This window comes from Eucalyptus grandis, chromosome 11 (genome assembly GCF_016545825.1).
Source record: "Eucalyptus grandis isolate ANBG69807.140 chromosome 11, ASM1654582v1, whole genome shotgun sequence".
NCBI classification, from domain to species: Eukaryota; Viridiplantae; Streptophyta; class Magnoliopsida; order Myrtales; family Myrtaceae; genus Eucalyptus; species Eucalyptus grandis.
The window spans coordinates 49,461,930-49,476,307 of NC_052622.1; the positions used below are offsets into that span (position 1 = coordinate 49,461,930).

General features: G+C 39.5%; 1 protein-coding gene across 1 annotated transcript; it reads left to right on the forward strand.

Moving 5' to 3' along the window:
* Positions 1–7,396: 7,396 nt before the first annotated feature.
* On the forward strand, positions 7,397–13,932 carry LOC104426853 (receptor-like serine/threonine-protein kinase ALE2). The gene is made up of 9 exons (XM_010040021.3): positions 7,397–7,985; positions 8,937–9,017; positions 9,256–9,369; positions 9,453–9,554; positions 10,130–10,498; positions 10,579–10,833; positions 11,519–11,908; positions 12,029–12,269; positions 12,741–13,932. The coding sequence occupies exons 1-9, from the start codon at positions 7,922–7,924 to the stop codon at positions 13,453–13,455; spliced, it is 2,331 nt and encodes a 776-aa protein (XP_010038323.1). The 5' UTR covers positions 7,397–7,921; the 3' UTR covers positions 13,456–13,932.
* Positions 13,933–14,378: the final 446 nt, after the last annotated feature.

Here is a 14,378-nt window from a genome sequence, read left to right on the forward strand (position 1 = left end):
TTTGCACTGTGAAATTCCTATATAGTACGAAGGTCTTTATGGAAATATGTTTGAATTTGAGTTTGGAATAGTATATACCAAGCATAGTTATACTATGTGGGTTGATATAGGAGGTTTCATGGAGTGAGTTCCCTATAGATGCGTCACTTGGTACTAGAACCTTGATGCAGCGGAGAGAGAAGTTATTGATCTGTGACATCAGTTTGGATGTTTGTACATGGAGACTTTTGAAGCATGATATAGTATGGAGGTAGGCCTCTCCAACTCCTATCCAGACTTTTGTATTTTGCTCGTAATGTAGTAAAATTGTGAACTTAAAATGTGGTACAAACAAAAGAAGTATAAATACATTATTTATACTTGCGCGACTTTCTTCATAAAGGAATTTTTGAAAACGTTTGATTATGCTTACGCATGCTAAATGAGAATAATATTATAAGAAATGCGTGTTACGCTTGACGTTTTAGGTGTCATAGGGGCGTTTGTGTCTTCTTATTTTTTGGAAAAAATTTTGGACTTTATAGAATTTTTAATCTAATTTAATTAAAATTTGATATGAAAAAATAGGATTTAGACTAAAACGACGTTAGTTTATTGCTTTAGTTAACCTTAATGCCATATAAGAGAGAAATAATAATAAAAAAGTTACGTCGGTATTTCCATTTGCCAAATTAAATGGAGTTAACGAAATGACTTCGTTACAACAATTTGACAAATTTAAGGGCTTGATGGTACTTTTTGAAAATTTTAGGATTCAGTCTTCCCTAATAAGTTTTAGGACTTTTGGTATACTTATCTCATAATTCCTATTGGTACACTTATCTTATAATTCCTATATATTTTACCCTTAAGGCAATTTTTTTGGAGGGTAGGAAAGTATTGGTGGCAAGTGCTCGGCTGTCAAGGTTGTCGCTTTTGTCGAGATCGCCTAACCTTAGGGGAGTCACTCAATTGGATCAACCAATTCTAAGTGAGATATGTCTTGCCTTGATTGAGTGATGCAATGCCTTGCTTGGGGTTATGACAATCCAAATCACGCATTGCCCCAGTGTTGATGCACTCATAGTCGCGGGGTAGGAAAGTATTGGTGGCAAGTGCTCGGCTGTCAAGGTTGTCGAATTTGTCGAGATCACCCAACCTTAGGGGAGTCACTCAATTGGATCAACCAATTCTAAGTGAGATATGTCTTGCCTTGATTGAGTGATGCAATGCCTTGCTTGGGGTTATGACAATCCAAATCACGCATTGCCCCAGTGTTGATGCGCTTAGAGTCGCACTCACCCCCAACAAGGTGAAATGCTTATGCTTATGGTTGGAATGTTAATGGTTCAGTTCGATTCCGGTTTCCGTGATATCCAAACCGAATAGTAAGGGATGAGTGCTTGTTGAGGAATGAATCAAGACCCAAACTGAAAATGCAATTTGGTTCGATTCAGGTTTTAGTTTTCTTCAACTTTTCTTTTTCTTTCTTCTTCTTCCCTTAGTTCTCATGTAACCTACTCTATGGAATTTCCTTTTCTCTCTCATCCCTTTCTTAACACACTTTCTAGAAAAAAAACATCATTCTTTCCTCTCTAACTATTTTCCATCGCACCAAATGTCGTCAGCAACCCGCGCTCACCTCTAACCTCAATAGTAAGAATAGAGTCGCATGGAGATTCGTTCACAACTCTATCTCTCCTCCTCCCCTTTAAACCTCAAATCGTGGTCAATACGAGCCGTCAACATCAGATTAACCTAGATTCAAGCCCTACATTCAGATTTAGGGCTCGATCGAGCTCCATCGGAGGCAAGCCTCAAATCTCAGCTTGCCTCTTGTCTTGGGTTTGGTGGTGCCATGCTTGGATGGATGGGTGCGAGTAGAAAGAAGAGATAAGCAATGGGAGACACAGTGGGGCGACGACATATGTGAGGACTGGAGGAGCGATAGTGAGACAAAGAGGAAGACGAAGATTGTGACGTGAATGACAACGAGGAAGGAGAGTTCTTAGAAAGAATCATGATCTTTGAGTATATTACTTGAACTTTGATGTGTTTTGGTTGGTGGTAGAGACATTGATGCAAGAGAAGTGCTGGAGGGAGGAGAAGAAGACGATGAAGACGACAGTGGCGCTAACCTAGCTGGCAACTTGGCCAATGGCGTCTCGAGGGATGATGGCATTGTTGGTGTTACTGGTGTCATTGTTGCAGTTGTCGTTGCCATAGTTGTTGGTGATCTCTATCATTTTTGTTGTTGTGTTCGCCATGATAAAAGTGGCGGAGATGGTATTGGGATGTATTTTATGGCGAAATAGGAGAAGCGTTGATTTAGGAAACAAATGAAAACCTATCAAAACGGAGAATTGTGATTGAGAGTATGGTTTGAACTTTTTGTTCAGCTTAAGGGGATTCACTAACTAGGAATATGATTTGAATTTTGATGTGTTCCAATTTGGGTTAGACACTGGAACCAAAATTATTAATATGCCTATTTTAAATCTATCATTCAAATCAGTAGGGGTGACGAACCCCCCAACTCAACCAAAATTATTAAGATGCCCATTTTAAATCTATTATTCAAATCAGTAGGGGTGACAGAATCAGTAGGGTGACAAACCGCCCAACTTAAGAACCACCAAGACTGTCAGTCATGTTCCCAGTTCCTTGAAAATGAAACCGAATAGTATTAAGATGTCCGTGGACCGAATAGTATTAAGATGCCCGTTTTACCAAGACTGTCAGTCATGTTCTTAATTCCCTGAAAATGGAACCGAATAGTATTAAGATGCCCGTTTTAAATCTATTATTCAAATCAGTAAGGGTGACAAAATAAGTAGGGGTGACGAACCGCCCAACTCAAGAACCGCCAAGACCGTCAGTCATGTTCCTAATTCCCTGAAAAATAGAACCAACTAATACTATTCAATCCAATCCGATCTAATCCCTAGTTCTAACAATAGAACCAACCACCCGGGCCAAACCGACCTCTTACTTTTAAAATTGGATTAAACCGACCTCTTACTTTTAAAATCTCCAATTTTTTTCCACAAAACATATTTTAATTTTGAATACTTAATACAACAAAAAAGTCATTTAAAAATCCTCCTTGAAAACCAATGTTACAAAGGACAATGGCCGTAGGACACCCAAGTCTTTACCACCACCCCCGGCATCTGGGGTGGGATCCGAACCTATCGGAACAGATTACCCCTAGAAATTGGTAGGATACCCAATTGAAAAGATCCAGAATTTTATTTTCGGGTCAGGCCGGTTCGGGTGATTTTGACATCCCTTTGTGTGTATATACAATTTTATTTTCCAATCTCGTGTTGAAGAACCTCATTTTTCTAATCACTTCATTATTCGGATTGGAAACCGAGTTTAGTCCTTTAAACAAGAGAAAAATCATCCTCTGTTTACAATGAAAAAGTTGGTTATTGAAGTTATCAAAGGATTTGCAATTGCAAATTTGCCAACTAATAATCATGTAAAAATGCATTACAATAAGTTTTCTAACTACGATCGTCAACCCCCTCGTTTGCTCCAATCGAAGATGCTTTAAGTTTAAAGAGCCGCTGGGTTCGCGGAATCTGCAATTCTATTGCACGTACTCTGCAAGACGGGGACAAGACAACCACGTATTTCCTCGTTCCTAACTCATGTGATGCTCCTAATGTCTCAATCAGTGCCATTAGTGTTAATATCGACAGTCAGGCTAAACGAGTTTTATTCTCTAATGAACTTTTTAAAGATGGAATTGGGTGCTTCAGTAGGGAAAAATTGACCAGTGTCCAAATGGGTAAATCATCCGGCCTCGACGCTCGTAAGCTTGGTGAGTCTGTCAACGTTGACCTCTACATTGATCAACGAGCAGACTCTTGTGAGTGAATTAGGCGCATAACACATGCTTTATTCTCAATGTTATTAAATGTCGGATATCTCATGCCGTGCTTGACACATTGAATTTACCAGGATATTTCATTGGCTCAGAGAGAAAAGTACAAAAAATAAGTTCTAAACCTATTGTATTAATATTAATTCAGTCATAAATATTTTAATTTGATCAATTTAATCCTAAATATTATCACATTGGTATCTATCAAGCCAATTTAGGTTGAAAATCACTTACGTGAATCTTTTATGGCATGACTAACGCTGATATAGATATTTTTAATAATTTTTTTAAAACAAAGATTCTAATAAAATTTATATAAAATAATAAAATATTATTAAAAATGTCTACATTAATGCCGGTCGTTCCACATAGGACAACTGACATCTACGTCAACGATTTCCAACTTAAATTGGTCAGATGGATTGAATTGATATTAATGTGAAAAAGTTTATAACTAAATTTATTCAATTGACAAGTTTATAACCGTTTAATATCAATGTAAAAAATTTAGGATTTTTTGGTACTTTTTCCTAATTTAGACTTTACCTTTTTATTATTTAATTATGCTTTGTCATGGTATAAAAAGGGCCTATCAACCGATCAACCGATCAGCCTCGTTGGGCCCATTAATATTATCATGCTTCTGCATTTCTTCTCTAATTAATTTTTTTTATTTACTAACTCATTGCATCTAACTTTACTAGTTCACATAATACAATACCATTCTCCACGCACACCCGAAATTTTCAAATTTTGTAATTGATTGCGAGTGAGATATGGAAGCAATCCATTTCCTCCATCTCATAATTTTCCTCATATCAATCATTTTGAGAATGTAGGGTTGTGATCAAATTGCACGATAGTAATTTATTACCGCAATCTCTTGCATTTTCTCAACCTCAATTCTTTTTAGAGCATGGGGTTCCAATCAAATTGCAAAGTCACCCTTACCCCGTCAACTAGTTCACTAAGTTAAATTTAATTATATATTTCATGTTGCAATAATTTAGGGATGGGCACCTAATTTTTTTTTTTTTATTGAAAGAAAATTGTATTCATTATACAAAAGGATACATAAGTACATAGTCTCCATAATAAAGCAAATCAAAACAAAGCGTGATATTGAAAAAGAAAGTCAAATCCAAAAAATAAGGAGGATTATCATAGCACCAGAAAGTTAAGCACAAATTGATTCCACAAGAATAGATTTGTCAAATAAAATCGACGGCTGATCGCTAGATCTCATATTTTTATTAGTGATGAGCACACACCAAAAATTTCTTTTTCAATAATCATGACGTTGCCGGTTGGTAATACGCGCTTGGGTTCGGCTTCCTCTATATTGTTGTCGTAAGGAGACGACTAGAAAAGGTTAAACAAACACAGATTTAACATGTGGAGGAGCAAATCTTCATAATACAATAAGATGTCAAAACTCGACTGAGGATTGGTGACAGCGCGGGAGGGAAAACGGCCTTGGTCGCCAGCGGGGAGCTGGCAACCTGACCTTGTGCTTTGTTTGCTAGAGATTGGATGCTAGGGGGAAGTAGGGGGCATTTGTGGAAAAAGGCACAACAACCTCAATAACTGCACAATTTTGTTGAGGTGAGCTATGCAACTTGTACTTATTAAATTAGACCTATGTCTTCTGTGTCCGGACACGTCGAGACATGTTTTATACATTTGAGGTTTTTTTTGTATATTAATTGAAAAGTGACTAACGTATGACAGATTTAGGACTTTTTGAACAATTTAAGACTTTTTAAATAATTTTTCCTAATCTATTTTATGTTATTTTCTCATTTCTTTATTGAAATCTTGCACCTGACCCCGTCGGCTAGTCTTCCTCCCCTGCTTCTTGAGTAGCATCCTGTGGTAGGAAAATAGAAATAAAAATGAACATATCAAGAATCTCTTGAAAAACTCCATTCGATTAAATTATTCTCAGGGCAGGCAAAAAGGATTAAACTATTCTGAAGAAAATTCCATTTTGAATATATATATTCTCTTGGATTTATACAAACTGCAGAGCATTAATTGAATTCTCGTATTTATTTTTTTAATGTACGGGAGACCTGAATATGAGGATAATCCTTCAATATTTTAAACAAAGCTGTAACCTTTAAAACACTCCGGGCGTGAACGCAGGCCAGCACGTTTACGCCACGCGCCTCGTGTCGCGCGTGCATTAGACAGCGACCATCATCAAGTTGCTGCAAGCAAGGCCCACCGAAGAATGGCCAACTGCCACGCCGGGTTTTGTTTGTTTCTTTTACTTAAAGTATTCTTAATAAATACGAAACTTCTAAGAAATTGAAAAAAAAAAAAAACATCATGGGAATTCTAACGATAAAAGAATTTAGTTTATTGGAGATTTAATTTAAATTACAGCATGCAAGTTTGTCCGGGCGATATACCAATAAATATTAAAGATTAAAGATCCTAGAAAACTTCGAAAAAGTAAAAATGTAATTAAATGCCATATACTGTTGTCAATTATTTTGTCAAATGTGAATAATCTCATCATCATAATTTTAATAATTAGTATAATTTCCAAATTTCACGTCACTCTATCCCTGCCTCCAATGATCCATCCATTAGTGATGAAAGTGGAATGGTATGATTGATGTTGATAGAGGTGAGGATATCATAAGTCCCCCTTAACGAACAACACGAAGCTTTGGCCATTCACCATAGCAAATTATTGGCAATGTCTTTCTCAACTTTTTTGATGTAGATGCTGTCACCCTGATCAAGATATTCATCCACCTCATCAATAACTAATGTTGAAGTCCTCGAGGAACTGTCATGTTCTATTTTCTTTTTTTTTGTACGAAGTTCTAAGCTTCCGTCGATAATTCACTCAACGACGACATCATCTTGGTTTATGGGGTGAAGTTCCTTGAATCATATTGGGCAAGATATGCATCATACGAACTGTTTAGCCAACTCCTCCCTTTAGCCAAGATCTTTCGTACATTAATTGATTTAATTAGGTCCAAATTTTCATAATATTTATGGAAACAATCTTAAGAAATTTGAATAATTTAAATGCCTTATTTGAAGATATCTATATTTATTTCTATATCTTTTGAAAAATAATAAAAATTTAATAAGGTTTGACCGAGGTCACGCTATTAAGTAGGTAAGCTTGAATTTGACGTGGAACGAGATGAGTTGATATCGAATATTCGAATAATCGAGTTTTAATTACTTAAAAAGTCACTTTTGTCGTATCTTCGATCAAAATATTTATTAGCAAAACAAATTATAAAGAAAAACTGCAAAACTTTCTCTTTCAAGCTGATGTGAAGATGGAGACCGAGAGGACTTTCATCAACTAATCTTCCCCAGTGTTTTCTGGTTTTATCGTTGGAAATTAGAGAGACAGCCAGAAAGTGTTCTCCAATGAAAATATTAACCGGAATAAAGACCATATAATTGTCTCCCTCCCTCCCTCTCTCTCTCTTCCTTTCTGTCACTTCACTCTCACTCATCTCTCTCTCTCTCTCTCCTCCCCAACTTTCCAAGATCTCTCTTTTGTTCTCTTCCCTCGCTCTCTCTCTCTCTCTCTCTCTCTCACCAGATCCACCACTTCTCTACTGGCCATTTTCACTCCCCTTTCTCTCCCCCGCACCTGAAAAAGCTACTCTTCTCCAGCAACCGTTCCCCCACACGCATACCACCCGAAGGCGCGCTTCCCCCGCCGCGCTCCCGCCGTCCCTTCCTCCGCAACCGCGACCGCGTTCCATGGATCTGCCGCCCCCCGCTCCCGCATTGCCTCCTCCCCGCTCCTTCCTCTAGGGTTTTCCCCCACCGACCCCCGCGCCGTTTCTCTCCATCTCCACCGTCTCCGAGCTCCGGGACCCATGCGCCCCTCTCCTTCCCCGACCGGGCTCTCCCGCCGCGAAGGCTCCCGCCGCCGCTCGCTCCCTCGCCCCCTTCCCGCGGCCGTCCGGTGCTCCTCCGGCGTGGCCGGCGCGCGTCGGGGCCTCCGTGTCTGACGATGCTGTGTGTGGGTGGGGGGTCTCGTCCGCGCGAAGGAAGATGCCGCCGCGTGCTCTGATCCCGGGCCTTCTCTCTCTTCTCAACTTGCTTTCTCTCTGCTCAGGTCCGATTTCGGTCTGTTTTTACCGCTTCGATTGTGGCGATTCTACTTGATTTTAGCACTTTGGTGTGTCTCAGTCGCTGGAATCTACTAGTTCGAGTGTTTCCGACAACAGCGCTTGAAGAATTGGGAAATGTAGCTTCAGTTATATTTGTCGGTCTCTGTTGATAGCAATAAGAAGATAGAAGATTAGTTTTTTCGCGATACTTTGAATAATGCTTTATGGTTTATTAAAAAAAGGAAAAAAAAAAGAAAAACTTGTTAATACTAGCCGGCCAAATATTCTACCATGCGATATTCTGCGATAATGTATGGAATAGACTATCTGGATAGATGCCTCTGTCGTTGTTGGTGACCATTACAGTGGGTTTTAGAAGCGAAGCTACTAAGCATGCGTTTTGACTGACACGGAATGAGTTGGAATGCTGTATTTGCCTTTACGTGAAGTATGTTGCCAACAAGAGAATACCTAAAGGAATCCATTGCTTGTTCCTTTGCTTTGACAGAATTTATCTGAGTAAAGGAACATACTTTGCTCATATGTCAGCCCATGAAAAAAAAGGGCATTTTAAATAATTCTATTTAACTTAGGTAACGTGTTCCTTTTACTGTGATTTCTGAAGCACCAACTTTTCCTTGTTCAAGCTAGAATGACCCCATAGAAGTAATTCAAATAAAAAATGCCGTTGCATTCTCTTTTGAAGAACTCTTGATATGCATAAATATGAAGATGCCTCATTACCTGAGCTAAGCCACGTATTTAACTAAATGGTTCTGCATATTAAAAAGGGTGACATGCATAGCCCTCCACTGTTTTCATTCACATGAAGATGAAGGAGTTAATTCATAGGGGCTTTTATATCATTTCTATTTATGAACTAGTCTGTAACTTTAAAAAAGCTGGGAAAACAAATGACCCACGTATTTTAACAGGTTGTTTTCTTTTTATGCCAGGGCTCCCTTCATCACATATATACTTGTTTCCCTCCCTTCAGCCAAGTCAGCCATTTTTAGCTAGAAGGTCGGCAGAAAGTGGTAAGTGTTCTGATCAATGATCAGGCATAAGTGCTCTATGCTGTGGACACTGAATGATCTTGCTTAGTGGCTACAGTTGTCCATCTTTCTTAATCTTGTCTGAACATTTCTATTAAGTGATTCCATGCTTGAGTGTACCTATTAAACTGCTTAAAAGTCATCATGCTTTTATGGTATTGTTAGAGAAATATAATCGTGCCTATGTTGGTCACACATGGTGTTTTTCCATCTCATGCAGCCAGAATACTTCTGACAAGCGTGTCATCTGCTCTGTCAAAATATTCCCCGAAGGAGTTTGGTAGGCTTCCTTTGGGATCATCCCTAGCGCCTGCACCCTCTCCCAGTTATTCTGGTATGTCCTAGATCCCGTGTTCATAATTGTTGGCCCTGGGTCATAATTGTCATTTCATTTACTGGTTTGATCTTTTGTTCTAGCTCCTACTCCTGTTCCTAACGGTCCCTTGGCAAGACGCCGTGGTCATCATCACCATCGAGCCAGACCTCATGTGGCTGCTCCTTCCCCTTTGAAAGGACCAGGTTTCGATTTAAAATTTTGAAGCATGCTTTATTGGCAGTCACATTCTTTGGAAATCTCTATTTCACTTGTAGAGGTTATGCTTGAAAGCTGGTGGATAATTTTTGAGTTGTTTTGAGTTTGTCTGGAAGAGAATTATCACCCTGAATCTGTTGAGTTTTGTGGTTTTTGTGGAGTGAATACTAATTTAGACAGCATGAAAAACTGAAGCTATTGGAGCCATACTTTCAATAGTCTAGAAGCTCGGTTGATACCCAGATTGCAGAACATGAGTAGGCATTACATCGGCATAAGTTGCTACTCTAATAGTGCTAGTCTGGACTGTACTGAGACAAAGATAGTTCTCTTGTATCTTTTTTGTGTTTCTCTTGGCCACAGTGTACCACAAAACAGATGTTTTAATAACGTTTGTCTTCTACTGATAGCTTATTGCTCCTCTCTTTATTAATTCCAGCTTCAATATCATCATTGTTTAAAAATTTTCTTCCATTGGTACTCTTGTTATGAAATTCTTTCGTGTTGCTTGAAACCCAAAGAAACAAAAGTTCTGCTTTTTAATTAAGTGAGGTTCTGGCAGGTTGTGATCAAATTTGTGTGGAGCCACTTACAGCAACTCCCTTTGGTTCACCTTGTGGTTGTGTGTTTCCAATGAAAGTCAAACTTCTCCTAGATGTAGCTCCTTATGCTGTTTTTCCAGTGATGAATGAGCTAGAGATTGAGATCGCAGCTGGCACTTATTTGGAACAGAGTCAAGTGAAGATAATGGGTGCAAGTGCTGATAGTCAAAATCAAGGGAGGACCATAGTCGATATAAACTTGGTTCCACTGGGAGAGAAGTTCGACAATACCACTGCAATACTGATATATGACCGATTTTGGCATAAAAAAGTGCCTCTAAATACTTCACTCTTTGGTAACTACCAAGTGATGTATATTACTTATACAGGTATTAGTCTAACTCTCCTTGCAAAATAAAAAGCTTGGCTTCTAAAGCCTCGTGTTTGTCACTGAAAGAGTTCTTGTCAGGCATACCTTCATCAACTCCATATGGGGATATCGGCAATGGACCCACTGGAGCTTCTGGAGAATTCCCTATTACTGCAATTCCCAACAAGAACCAGAGGATGAACGTTAGAACCATTGCTATAATATCTCTGTCTGCCTTCGTGCTTCTATTGGTTCTAATTGGAGGATTTTCCATATTTTTTAAATGGAAGAAGTTTGGAAAACCATCAAGTGCTGTTGGTCCAGCATTCACCTCCTCCATAAACAAACAATCTGGTGTGTTCTGGGATATACCTTATTTTATGGCAAGCAACACCTTATAACTCATTTTTTGTTAGTGACACTGTAAATAGTTTCCCGTGCTTTCATATAGCAGTTTAAGTCTTTGGATAAGATCCTTTAATAGGGAATGCTAGGGCTAAAGTTGATATTTCACCCCCATCTAATAAATTGTTTCATGCTGGGATGTATATTCATTTATTCATTGTTGTTTGACTGCAGCATGTTCTTAATATGGTTTGCAGTTTGCATAGGAGAGGTTTTTGATTTTTTTGATATCGCTTCTCTGCAAGATTTATATGCATGTCATTTTCTCCACTGAATAGCTTATGCTTTTAGTATCTTATGTTGGTTTTACAAAAGTCAAAGGTAAAAGGAAATGTTATTCTTTTGTACAACAATGGTTCCCTGGAATATGATCTTTTCCTCCAGCTATTGCAGGTTTTCTTTGGGTCCTTGATCTTTTTTCCTATTTGGTCAGCTGAGTTTAAGTCTCTACATAAGAGATGCTATGTGACCGGTTGTCATGGAATGATGATGCCTTTAGAATTAGAGATTGATCGAAAACAAGGATATTGGCTTGTGTGAGTAGGAAGCAGAAAATATATATATTCTAGTCTTGTCATCAACCCTGGGTTTTTTCTTTTAATTGTACTCATTGTTAATGTTTACATATGTGTAGGTATTGGTTCTATCGTATCTAGTACCATTGCGAGCTCAGCATCTGGATCACTAATGTCTACCATGGCTCCTTGTATGCTTTCTGTTAAAACATTTGGCCTAGCTGAGCTTGAGAAAGCAACGGATAAATTTAGCTCCAAGAGGGTTTTGGGTGAAGGGGGATTTGGGCGTGTTTACAAAGCGATCATGGAAGATGGAACTGAAATGGCAGTTAAGATGCTTACAAGAGATCAGCAGAATGGCGACCGTGAATTTATTGCTGAAGTAGAGATGCTAAGCAGATTGCATCACCGCAATCTTGTGAAGTTGCTTGGCATATGTATTGAAGGACGTACACGCTGCCTAGTATATGAGCTTGTTCACAATGGCAGTGTCGAATCCCATTTGCATGGTACTTACTCCCCTATGAATTTTGTATTTCACCTGGATAATATTCTGTCTATGAAAATTATTTGTCTCCCTACATGCATTCTTTTATTAACTTGGACCAGTGACTATCTTATTATTTCAGGTGCTGATAAGAAGAAGGGACCTCTTGATTGGGAGGCTCGAATGAAAGTTGCCCTTGGAGCAGCTAGGGGATTGGCCTATCTTCATGAAGATTCTAACCCCCGTGTGATACACCGAGATTTTAAGGCTAGTAATGTTTTGCTGGAGGATGACTTCACTCCCAAGGTTTCTGATTTTGGGTTGGCAAGGGAAGCAACCGAGGGGAGTCAGCATATATCTACTCGTGTCATGGGAACTTTTGGGTAATTGTCTTTGGCTTTTGTACATGATCATGTCATATTGTTTATAGCTTATCAGTAATAAGTTCCCAGTACATATTAAAAGAGAAATTAGTCAGCTTATTTATGTAGAGCAATCTATGAATGTGGGCGCTCATCTTCAGTTTTGCACGTCTGACATCAGGTTTCCTTCTCATTCTAGGCAACGTTATTAAGTTCTACCGACTACATCTGAAAACCCAGTTGGACTTTAGGTGATAGAATCATAGAACCTGATAGGTTCTTTACCATCAACCAGACTACCATACATTTCCACATAAATGATGCCTTCATGTGGACTATTCTGGTTCTTTTCCTTTTATTCTGCACGCAGAATATCTGTTTACTCTTTTCTTCGTCTACCATGGCATAATGTAAGTTTTGCAATAAGATAATGTTAGTCACAAATGCAAATACACCTTTCCTTTGACATGTGTCTACTTGATATATTTGCAGATATGTTGCCCCCGAGTATGCAATGACTGGCCATCTACTTGTCAAGAGTGATGTTTATAGCTATGGCGTTGTATTGCTTGAACTTATAACCGGTCGGAAGCCTGTGGACATGTCCCAACCTCAGGGACAGGAAAATCTTGTAACGTGGGCACGGCCTTTGCTGACTAGCAGAGAGGGCTTGGAGCAATTGGTGGACCCCGCCTTGGCTGGGAGCTACAATTTTGATGACATGGCTAAGGTGGCTTCTATCGCCTCCATGTGTGTACACCCTGAGGTGACACAGAGACCATTCATGGGTGAGGTGGTGCAAGCTCTGAAGCTTATTTACAATGATGCCGATGAGACTTGCGGCGATTATTGCAGTCAAAAAGACTCTTCAGTTCCGGACGATGACTTTAAGGGGGATTTGGTACCTTCAGATAGCAGTTGGTGGAATGCTGGTGGTGCCACCCCTCGTCTGACTTATGGGCATGCCACATCTTTCATCACGATGGAGTACAGTTCAGGCCCCCTTGAAGATGTGGAGAACAGGCCGTTTTCAGCTTCGAGTTTCATTGGAGACCATGTCTCTCTCCCAGTTCGGCATGGGAACAGATCGGGTCCTTTGAGGACCGCGAGGAGCAAACCAGCCTTCTACAGATTGAGAGGAGGGAGTGTGAGCGAGCACGGCGGTCTTCTTCCGCGGTGTTACTGGCATGATGGATATGAGGTATGAGGTTTTCATTCAAGGGGCAAGTGTACAGTTCCAATCGGCCAGGGTTTCTTTGGGTGGTTATTGGTGTAGTTTTCAAAAAAATTGGGTTACCTGAAGTTTGGGAAGAGTGAAAAAAGGAAAAAAAATGATCTGCAAATGCTGATTCTGAACACTTTGATTCATCACACCACAGGGTTGGAGGTTTCTACTCAGACGCTCTCTCTCCATTGTATATGTAGATCTATTAGTTTAATTCAATTTTACATTGAATTACAAGTTCTCATCAATGCTCGACATGCTAAGCTCGAATTGGCCCTCCATAAACTTCGGAGCAAGCCAATTGCCTATTGTGGCGTCAATGTTGGGGTATGAGTCGGCAATCTGAGATTTTCTTGGTTGTCCATTCTTGCTTTTGGCTGAGTGAGCTTTGTTGATCGATCAAAGTAAGAGGACGTCTACGAAGGTTTCTCAAAAGGCTATTATCTTTTTACCGTTACATAAATTCCGAATTCAGGCATTAGATCCTTAATCCTTTGGTAGTGAATGTGTTGTACGAAGAGGGATTTCAAATGATCTGTCTTCCTTAAACTCCCTTATTCCATTTGATCCTCCTTTTTGTTCTCTTTTTACTTAGTTCATGGAGTCGGTAGCAAACAAAGAGTAAGCTGGACTCGAGCTGGCGAGATATAGAGTTGATTCAAGAGAAATGACGGAATAGATTCTGGTTTTGAGCCGGAGAATTACACGAGGCCCTAATCCGTGGTTCATAAATAGGAAAAATTGAGGAGAGCTGGGGATGGATGGTCGAGTCAGCTCTAGGTGACAGTGCGGCGACAGTTACTCGAGCACGGTGTACGTTCTCGGACCTCGGTTGAGCTGCTAGTGCCCGACCCTTCTCTTTCTCGTTCCATACTTCTTTCGTCATTGCTTTATACGATTGTCCA

Coding starts and splice junctions, on each gene's coding strand:
- LOC104426853 (XM_010040021.3), top strand. CDS start 7,922: ATGCCGCCGCGTGCTCTGATCCCGGGCCTTCTCTCTCTTCTCAACTTG. Junction 9,018..9,255: donor TAGAAGGTCGGCAGAAAGTG/GTAAGTGTTCTG, acceptor CATCTCATGCAG/CCAGAATACTTCTGACAAGC. Junction 9,370..9,452: donor ACCCTCTCCCAGTTATTCTG/GTATGTCCTAGA, acceptor CTTTTGTTCTAG/CTCCTACTCCTGTTCCTAAC.